The 11247-nt window shown below is 44.4% G+C and overlaps 1 protein-coding gene across 1 annotated transcript; it reads right to left on the bottom strand.

The window, feature by feature from the left end:
* Positions 1-1108: 1108 nt before the first annotated feature.
* On the bottom strand, positions 1109-10234 carry RPL34 (ribosomal protein L34). Its single transcript, XM_063919069.1, has 5 exons — positions 10209-10234; positions 7192-7265; positions 7010-7109; positions 6232-6335; positions 1109-1238 (listed from the first exon to the last, which is right to left on the bottom strand). The coding sequence occupies exons 2-5, from the start codon at positions 7254-7256 to the stop codon at positions 1154-1156; spliced, it is 354 nt and encodes a 117-aa protein (XP_063775139.1). The 5' UTR covers positions 7257-7265; positions 10209-10234; the 3' UTR covers positions 1109-1153.
* Between the last annotated feature and the right edge of the window lie 1013 nt (positions 10235-11247).

Raw genomic sequence — 11247 nt, forward strand, 5'->3', positions numbered from 1 at the left:
TAGGGTATGACTCTGAAGCTCTTGGAGGTCAAATTCAATTGTGGGCAATGCATCCAATGTGTAGTTGGAATGCCAGCAACAGCAGAACAGATCCCCTGCAATTCACCCTGAAACTGTATATTTTATTCACAGTCCCACATAAGTGCATACGTGTGATCTTGGGGCTGCGGTGAGTGCAGTTATGCACACACTATATTGTGGGCATCACCGGTAACAGAGGACACCTAAAAGTATCCCCAACCAGACTCTTTGATGGGTGACTAATCTGAAAACTGCTCAGCTACTCTATGGGTGCAGCACACCCTTATAAATGCTACTTTAGACAGAAAATCGTGTGTGAACAATTGAATTACCCCTTAGAAGTTTTTATTTTGAACTCCTGTGTATCACTTTTAAATGTAGCAAGGCCAAAAAACGACGGAGGACCACCACTGTATGCTAGGACACCCCACAAGCATAATTACATGAATCCAAAACCACTATTTCACTTTTTTCCCACTCCGCAGTGCATTAGGCTGGGTACACTTGGCCAACAAATTGTCAACACAAAATCATGGATCATAACAGTAATGTCAGCGCCGGCAAATGTGCGCACCCGACCAGAGCAACACTTGATTGCTCTGTCGGACGCCATCAAGTGGCTGCCGGCGTGCAAAACACTTGAATATCCCCCATAGATAAGACTATGTACATGCCATGCTGCATGGCTTGCGCAAGTCAAGGATATATTGGGCACTATATAGCCAGTCTGTTGTATGAACAATATACAGCCTTATGGTGTGTCAAATCTTAAGAAAAGTTAGTGCAGATTGCAAGGTGAAAGTCACCTTGCGATCCCGATGCGCGGTCAGGATCACAAGCCTAGATAGTCAAAATTTACTTGCCTGCAGTCTCTCTCTCGTAGAAAAGAGAGTCAAAATGTACACTTAGCCAAAATCGCACATAGCAAGTACAGTCATTATATGCTTGCGATGCTGACCTCGCCCCTGTCGCATAGTGAGAATCGGGGGCAGCCCGAATCTCAGAGTGTGTATATACCATTAGATTGGCTGGTGTTTATTCAGCTAAGCCCCACACAATACCAGATAAAAGGTTACGGACCAGAAAACAAGATACAACAAATTTTTATTTTGATGTGAGCAATACAAACAAGTTACTTTGTCTTCTGGCTCTGTGCTTGAGCCTTCAGCACCTTTATGACAATTTTCTGCTCCTCAATTAAGAATGCCCGCTTGATCCTGCCAATAAGAAATGGAATGTTAGTCTCTAAAACCTGAAAGTACTTACTTTAACCATAACAGGAATGCAACTGGCAGGAGATGGGCTACAAGTGCTACCAAGGGCTCCGGGCTGACAGGCTTTCTGCAGTGGAGTGTGTCCCAACAAGCCCTAGCCCATGAATCCCCTCCCTAGGCAACGACAGGCACAGCACACAACTCCAACCCTGCCCTGTAAAAGGAGCTGATCCTTTCAGCCTAGAGCCCTTGGCAGTACTCATAGCCCATATCTCCTGCCCTCTGGCCAGAAGAGGACACCACGGTACCCGACGTTAACACTGGGTAACGGCTGCAACTTAAAGTGCTGTAGACTAACATTGTAGTGAAGTGGGATGCTGACCCCTAACACAGGACAACTTCTGCAGCATTGACAAATATACTCTTGTGGACTTAAGGAGATACGAAATGGACTAATCCAATACAGAGGCCCACTAGATATGCAAGCATATGCTAAGTAGTATTATGTAACAGCATGCTTTCAATTTAAATGGCATCAGCATTACCACTGTTGCATTGTATAATCATTTGTATCAACAGAAATAAATTGGTCAATTCAGAACACCAGAATTTTGTTATTGCTTGATTAAGGTACATTTACAAAACTCTGTATACGGATTCAGTATGATTTCCAGACAGTCGGGATCCCGGTGGTCGAAATACCAACGCCGGAATCCCGATAATCAAAATCCCAACATCAACGGCAGCGTGTCCCCTCACAGGCTTGTCGTGCTCAGTGGCGAGCATTGCTCGCAACACTATTATATTCTTCCTCAGGTGGTGGTGTAGACCATCACCCTAATGGGAATACCGGGCAGTAGGATCCCGACTGCCGAGAACTTAACTGCACCCCCTTGTATAAGTCTATTAAGACAGACATACTTATGTAAGTGGGGAATTGCACCACAACACCAAACGTAGAACCTAAACCAGGAGTGGGGAAACTTTGGCCCTCCAGCTATTGTTGAACTACACATACCAGCATGCCCTGCTACAGTTTTGCTATTTGGCCATACTAAAACTGTTGCAGGGCATGCTGGGATGTGTAGCTCAACAACAACTGGAGGGCCGAAGGTTCCCCATGCCTGACCTAAATGAATAAAACCAGAAAATTCACACCCAGGGGCTGAGTGCAGTTATTAAAAAAAAACAAAAAAAACTTTGGCTCTATAGAATATCAAAAAGCTAAGATGAGCCTTTCAAACAGCCATTTACTGTTGCACCATAAAAACTAATCACATTCCTCTACAAAACAATTCTTTGCTTACACAACATTTTGGAAAACTTTCATTTGAAAATTTGATGCTGAACTTTAGCTATTACAGCTTGGTATAATCTAGAAATTAATTTCTTCCTATAAAGGTGGTCCTGAGCATGGGTAAATGGCTTAATGCTTTGAAGAGGTTACTTGTAAAAAAAAAAAAAAATTGTTGCATGCTAATATAACACTGCTGTAATAACTCACAAGCTACCAGGCACCATTGATACAATTCTATAAAGTATTAGGATAGTGACATGTAAAGGTTTGTGAAGCTATATACATGGCTTCAAAGAAAGGGTAGTGGATAAGTGGAACAGCCTCCCATCAGAGGTGATAGAGCCTAATAGGCCCTACACACTTGGCGATATTCTGAAAGATATGAACGATCTCGTTCATAAATGAACGAGAACTCGTTCATATCTTTCAGTGTGGAGACTTAAGCGATGAACGATGCGCGTCCCCGCGCTCGTTCATCGCTGATCTCCCGTCGGCTGTGCATGCAGGCCAATATGGACGATCTCGTCCATATTTGCCTGCACTTCAATGCAGCCAGGTGACGGGGGGAGTGAAGAAACTTCACTCCCCCCGTCACTGCCCCCCCGCCGCCGGGTTGCTCGTCGGCCGTATCGGCCGTCGGGCACCTCGGCGGCGCATCGCCGAGTGTGTAGGGCCCCTAAGACTGGAGAGCAATTGAAACATGCATGTGATAGTTCTTTGTAAGGATATTCATAGGCCTAAGATTCAAAAAGGGTTGAGGTTACCTAAAGGATAAAAAAAATGGCAGACTAGATAGGCTGATAAGAAGCACTTGGCCCATCAAATTCTATGTTTCTATGTTTCCATGGTTCCTCAATTGCGCAAAATGTTACACAGAATTGATCTTTATATATAAAACAATACCGACTTACATGAACCATAAATATAGTTTACTTCCAGTGCAATTATAAGTTGCAGCTCCCATATCCGAAATATTCAAAAATCTGAAAACAATTTCAGCGCAACTGGGATATGACAAGTTTGCTTGTGTATATGAAACAACATCTCATGCATAGTCTTGGTCTCATCTCTAATATCACATTATGGTATGCAAATATTCCAAAATCCAGAAAAAAACAAAAATACTTCCCAAATATACCAGTGGCTCCTCCCACACAATATATGATTTGTACCACAAGCCATCAGGACAAAGTGAACAGTAGTCATTCAAGTCACTATGGGGTAGCTTTATCAAACCTATGAGTTGATGCATAACACGAGGTTACATAATAAGCCATATTATAGAACATGATGGGGGGGGAATGTAATGTTTCACCGGGCACCTTAACTAATGGGTGCCCAACTGAGCACTTGCATTGTTGCTCCATTCGGGCATCCATTAGCCACGGGAGACATTTTTTTCTCACAGCCTCCTGAGGCGACAAGAAGAAATGTGCAAAAAGTCACTGCTTTTGAATAGGGCACCCAAACCCCACTGTGTTTAGCAGCGTATAATGGCTAAACCCAGTACTTTTTAACACATTAACAGTAATGGGCACGACTGGAGGGACCAATGGGCGGGATTCCGGCTATCTATATCCCGACAGCGACATCCTGCCCGCCAGAATGCTGGCAGTTGGGCAAGCGCAAAGAGTCTCCTTGCGGGCTCTCTGCGCTCACCACAAGATCTATTCTCACTCTATGGATGTCGTGGACAACTACGAGTCGGAATAGTCCTGTTTTGACGAAATTCCGGATGGTGGCATTGTCTGCATTCCGGCAGCTGTATCCTGACCGCCGGGATCCCACAGCCTTCAAACTGAACGAATCCCGATTGGAGCAACAAATGAATTGCTCACACAGGCACCTAATACTTTGGGGGGGGATTTCAGTTGTTTTACGGACGCCCAAACAGTTGAAGCTGTCAGCAATTCAACTAATTCTGGACCCAAGAAACGTGCAGTGCTACGAGGCAGGAATTGGCGCTGGACTCCTGTTACAAACTAGTATGGATATTGTGAGGCATGTTTATCTAGGGAAATAACCGATTTAATGATAAAACGGAATTTCCTCTGGTCTGCTTCATGAACACAGCACATAAGTAATGGGCCCTACACACTTAAAGATTTCACTGAAAGATATGAACAATCTCGTTCATTAATAAACGAGATACCGTTCATATCTTTCAGTGTGTAGGCATCAACGATGAATGATGCGCGGCCCTGCACTCTTTCATACCTGAAGGCCAATATGGACAGTCTCGTCACCTCCCCTTCCCTCCAGCCATTGGGCAACTCGGCGTCCAGTCACCGAGTGTGTAGGGCCCTTAAGCCTTACAACAAGAATACATATGTATTACCAGCAGACGGGATGCCGGCTGTCACTATACCGCAGGCCTGGCCAACCTGTGGCTCTCCAGCTGTTGTGAGACTACACATCCCAGCATTCCCTTCCACAGCTCTAGCATTCCCTAATAGCAAAACTGTGGCAGGGCATGCTGGGACTTGTAGTTTTACAACAGCTGGAGAGCCACAGGTTGGCCAGGCCCGCTATACCGACAATCAGAATCCTGGCAATAAGCCCACCTGCCACAGGTTATATTCCCACTCAGTTGGTGGCAAGGACCCACCAACCGTGTGGAAATACCTGGCAGTGGTAGAGATTCTGGCTGTCAGTATTTCACCGGCTGTCGATCCCTTGAACGCCATGATCCCGACAACCTGTATTTTGACTGCATCCTTTACAACAATACCATGTTAATAGAAATTCCTTAATGTCTCCTAACAATGTTGTCCTTAACTACTGCTAGAAGTGCAAATTAAGTTGAAACACAGACATCACAGTATCCACACACAACCACATATTAGCAGAGAAAAACAGGGAATGTACACAAGTAGCCATTTGCTTCCACAAAACAATTTGTGAACACCCATATGTAACCTTCACTACCCCCTACTTTCTCTTTTCCTTCCTCAAGGGTTCCTTCAATGCCAAAATCCACCTGCATATTCAGGCTCTGCAGCAACGGATGTGGGAATACTTCCCCATGGAACTGCTATAAACCACATACAGCTCTAACACAGGGCCTAATTCTGAGTTGATCGCAGCAGCAAATTTTTTAGCAGTTGGGCAAAACCATGTGCACTTCAAGGGGGGGCAGATATAACATGTGCAGAGAGAGTTAGATTTGGGTGTGGTGTGTTCAATCTGCAATCTAAATTGCAGTGTAAAAATAAAGCAGCCAGTATTTACCCTGCACAGAAACAAAATAACCCACCCAAATCTAACTCTCTCTGCACGTTACATCTGCCCCACCTGCAGTGCACATGGTTTTGCCCAACTGCTAAAAAAAAATGCATGCTGCGATCAACTTGGAATTACCCCCAATATTCGTTATAGAGACAGATGTTACTTTATTTATTAATTACCAGCCAGAGCATGTTTAGCATTACATAGAAAAAATGTCGTATTTTTTTTTTTAGCAAGCACCAAACGAGAAGCTTGTGCCATGGCTAGCAGGCGATTTGGTAGTTTGACACCTGCCAAGCAAATAGTTTAAGAGTGCTGTATAATTACTGTAAGTATCTGCAGACTACTTTCTCCAGTATAAGTATATAATTTACCTTTTTAAGGGTCACACTGCACAAGTCAATGAAGAAAAGGTGCAGACGAAAACACTAAAAACTAGCCAGCATCATGTTAAGAGAACACACACATTACCTGTCACGAACACATTTTGCGCACATGGAGCCGCCATATGCTCTGCTAACATGTTTCTTTGTCTTTGACAGCCTCATGAGCACCTTAGGTCTCACTGCTCGGATCTGTATAGATGGGAAATATGAAAAAAAAAAAAAAAAAAAAAAAATTTTACTTCATCCTAAATTATATTTTACACCAGCTAGATTTCAGGTCTAGTTGATACATAAGGATTCTGGGCTCTATTTAGTAATAATAGAGCACTGTATAACTCATTCAAATATTCTCCTTTACATTAAAACACCCGCTGGGACAGACCAAACAAAAAAAGAGCTGTCTAAATTTGAGATGAAATCTAGTGGGCTCTTTTTGCAAATGCAAAAGACAGCAACGTGTTTAAAGCCCAGTGCGTATGTGCCTGTAAAGAACGGGACCAAGGGATGACACGAAGACTGTAGTCTCTTCAGAACTCTTCTCCTGTGCAAACGTCCAGAGATTGTGTTATGATTTAGAGAAAAACAGCTTCTCTACTCTATACAAATATCAGTCATGCTCAGACCACACTGTAACCTATGGAGGCTGCTGGACTAGGCAAAAAAAAAAAAGAAAGCAATGATTTCTCTACACTTTTCAATGTAGTAAATTCAGAAATTATATGTTAGGCTTAGCTACAGTGCCTGAGAGGTATTTTTTAATTTACTAAATAGACCCTTCAATGTTTGATCATATCTACAAACATCTTACTGGCTGATAAATAAATAAAAATAATTAAATTTTTGAATGCAAATGTTGCACTTACACCACGGAGTCTTCCTGGGCAGATGCCACATGCTGATTTGGGGGCCTTGCCAACTTTCTTGGTGTACAGGTAAACAATTCTGTTTCCTGGTGTCCGAGACCTAGAAACAAGACACTCCATAAAGTCCTCTGTGTGAACCATGAACAACAACATTACAAAGTAACAAGTAAGAATATACTTACAGACGGGTTTTATTAGAAGCTGTATTGTAGGACAGCCTACGACGGTATGTCAGGCGCTGGACCATTTTTTATATCTATTGTGGAATAAATTAAGAACAGGGTAAGAAACTAGTGTTCATCATGCCAAGGGGAAAAATTAGAAAAACAGTGAAAAAAAAAAAAAAAAATATATACATACATATACACATACACTAAAACATAGGTGGCTTATGGTGGGTACACACTAGGCAACATGCTCTGTGAGCGACGTAGCCTAGTGTTTTTATCTCCCAGGCCAACGGACAACCATACACACTGAGTGATATGACGTTCATATCGCTTAGTGACATCACGCAGCGGCCAGTTCATGCAGACAGCTCTAGGAAAACAGGTCAGATTGAGCTGCCTGCACAGCCAACATCGATGGTCACCGGCGTCAGCATACACACTTGTAGAGAAAATCAGCTGCATCGCTCAGTAAGGGTGAAAATTAGAGACGTCGCTCATTTTCTCAGCAAGTGTGTATGCACCTTAAGTTCTACAATTGCTGATCTCAAATGAGACTAGCTTAAAAACAAAATATCCATGTCAGTTGGTTGTGCATGCTGTATGTTGTCATATTCCACTCCACTACAACAGGTAACAAATCCTTTGGCAAAACAGATTTCTATGCGATGTACTGACCACATCAGCATCTACGAGGGCAATACAATTGTTATGGGCGCTCAACGGAGCAATTCAATTGTTCCTGGCACCCATTAATTATCGCACACAATTAGGCTGGGTTTAGCCACGTATGGCAGCTACACTCCTGAGTAGGGCCCCCAAACCAGAGTTCATGCATATTTCATTTTGCCACCTCAGGAGGCTGCGAGAAGAAAGGGGTCAGCCGTGGGGGAAACAATTGGATTTTCCCCTATGTGGTGTAAGGAAACAATTGTGATGACAGTGGATGCAGTGTGCCATTATGGAACAGCATAAGGCATGGGTTCCCAAACTGTGCGCCGCGGCTCCCTGGGGTGCCGCAACGCTGTCACAGGGGTGCCGCCGCCGCAGCCTTAGCCGGAGCCAGAGAGTATGGAAGGGGAGAGTGTGTGCTGCAGGAGCGTCCAGGCTAGTCAGCCGGGGAAGGAGGTGCGTGCTGCCGTCCAGAGTGTACTTAGCCGGGGGTGAAGTGCGGCCCGTCTGGAGCGGCGTCTAATAAGTAATTAGCGGGCGATGCTCGCGCGTGTAATCAGCTGGCGCCGTGGGGGGAAGGAGCGTGCGGAATGTCAGAGTCACCCGTCGGGGTGGCGAGGAGGAGAAGAAGATGTTGTGCTCTCAGGTGCAAGGAGGGCGGGGGGGTAGGTAAATGGTGACTGGAGTCACCCGGCTGGGAAGGGGTGGTTTTGTGCGGGATGTCACGGAGTCATCTGTCAGGTTGGGGGGGGGGGAAGAGGAGAGGGGGGAGTGGGGTGGGAGGAGAAGATGTTGTACTCTCAGGTGCAGGGGGGGGGGGGGAGGAGTCACCTGGCTGGGAAGGGGTGGTGATGTGCAGGATGTGCTCGTGTGCAGGGGGAACTTGTGGTCTATAAATACAATTTACTTCATTTAATATTTTATTCTAAATTTGTCAATAAGAAATTTTTGGCCTTGGGGTGCCGTGAAAAAAATTCTGATGTTCTAGGGTGCCGTGATTCAAAAAAGTTTGGGAACCACTGGCATAAGGCATAAATGCTAATCAAATTCCACCCTTTGACTCTACATGAAATAACTCATGTGCAGGCAATTTGACAAAGCACATTATGTAAACCAGAGACGACATCACTATCAAAAACGTATTGGTTAGAACAGGCATGTCCAAACTGTGGCCCTCCAGCTGTTGTGAAACTACATATCCCAGCATGCCCTGACACAGTTTTGCTGTCAGAGAATGCTAAAGCTGTGCAGGGCATGCTGGGATGTATAGTTTCTCAACAGCTGGAGGGCCGCAGTTTGGACATGCCTGGGTTAGAAGGAGTAGCTCCTTTGGAAGCGTTGTTTAATAATCCTTTCAATAGACAATCTACTACTAAAGGAAGTGTTGCATCCTATTATACTGTACATGGGTAATAAAAAAGTTAGATATATGAAACCCTGGGTGCACATACTGTTACATTGGTAGTGGCACTCCGATATCAACCTAAGGGGGTCTATTTATTAAGCCTTTGATGGAGATAAAGTACCAGGTGTGATATGGTATGCTGGCGGTCAGGCTCCCGGCGACAGTGTGGTGAGCGCAAATGAGGCCCTTGCGGGGTCGCTGCGCGCGCCACGCTGCAGGCACGGTAGCGCACCACTATTTTATTCTCCCTCCGCCGGCATACTGTGCGCCGGGATCCCGACACCCAGCATATTGAAGACCACCCAAAGTACCAGCCAAGCAGCTCCGTTCCTTTTTCAAACTCAGCCTGTGACATGGCAGCTAGGAGCTGGGTGGCTGAAACTTTATCTCCAACAACTATCTACATCCAAGGCTTAGTAAATAGACCCCATTAAGTATCTCCAACACACAGCTAAGTGCCATACATGAGAAGTGTTTGCACCTAGAACAGCACTACTGTATACTTCGATGAACTGATGGAAGTGACAAATACATAGGCAGCCCATGTGAGATGTGTAACTCATCCAAAACATAAAATCCCGCAATACACTATTAAACACAAAGCATAATCATTATGAGGTTAGTGGATCAGCAAGTGAGGCACTGCTAATCCTTCCCCATAGTAACATCAGACACTGCACTCTGCCGTGGGACAGGCAGCGCCTATGTGTGACTACCCGCACAGCTGGGAGAACGAGTCCTGCGCTCTGCTAGAGGGCAGCTACCGGTGCGCGGCCCACAGCCACTGTTCAGCCGCCCCTGCTCCTCCGCTGCAGCCTATACAGATAATGTAACCGCCGGCAGCTCAGGGAGCGCCCCGGTCACTGTCCCGCCGCCGGCCGGAGCCCGGGAGAACGGGATGGAGACGGATTCGTTAAACAATATGAAGCAGCGACGCACACAGCATCGGCCATACCTGGTGCCGCAGTCACCGGAAGAGGAAGGAAGGAGGGAGAGAAGGAGCCAAACAAGAGCGTTACTCACCGCCCACTTTGTCTGTCTAGAGCCTCCGTACTGAGGGCGGAAGTAGCAACACAGAGCCCGTGCTGTGCTGGTAGCGTCTAGTTTATCTTCGTGCTAAGGACCTTTCCCATAATCCCCTGGGTCCATGTCACAACGTACTGGGGGCGGATGTGATTTCTGTTGTTACCAATACCAATTGTCAGGGTAGTGTTGGTTCTAAAATCACGTATAAGCAGTGTTGCCAACTCTGAAATGAAAAACAAGCAACCGATGACTGAAAAATAAGCCCAAAACAAGCCCAAACCAATCCTAAAAAGCCCCAAAAAAAGCCCAACTCAAGTTTTTTTTTTTAATATAAAAACAAACATTATTGTTTGTCTTATTAAAATACATATAATTATTTATATAATCTGCCTTTAAGGTCTTTACAATGATATTTATCAGCACAAAACTGGCTTTTAAAGAATACTGGAATTTTTATAAATATTATAGTTAGAGTTTTGAATTTAAGATACTATACTTTCATGTTTCCTCTAAAGAAAAATCTCAAGTGAAAATTGCCAACTGTATATACTGTATCTGTGGTCATTTGTATTCACTGTGAAATATTTATTCGATGGAAAGATAAAACAAATAATCTTACAACATCCAACTGTGTACTTCTATTAAATAAATAAAGAGGCCAAATCAAGGTAACAAAACAAAAGATTATTAAGACAATTCAAAATAATAAATGCATATATAAATATTAAATAGTAACTCCATTCAATAAATAACAAAGGAATTACTGAGAGGTAAAGTGCATTGCAGATGGCATACTATGTGAGGTAAAGTGCATGGCACACTGTGTGAAGTATAGTGCATTGCAGAGAGCATACTGGGGGTCATTCCGAGTTGTTCGCTCGTTGCCGATTTTCGCAACGGAGCGATTAAGGCAAAAATGCGCATGCGCATGGTACGCAGTGCGCATGCGCTAAGTAATTTAGCACAAA

The sequence above is a fragment of the Pseudophryne corroboree genome, chromosome 1, assembly GCF_028390025.1.
Source record: "Pseudophryne corroboree isolate aPseCor3 chromosome 1, aPseCor3.hap2, whole genome shotgun sequence".
Classification (NCBI taxonomy): domain Eukaryota; kingdom Metazoa; phylum Chordata; class Amphibia; order Anura; family Myobatrachidae; genus Pseudophryne; species Pseudophryne corroboree.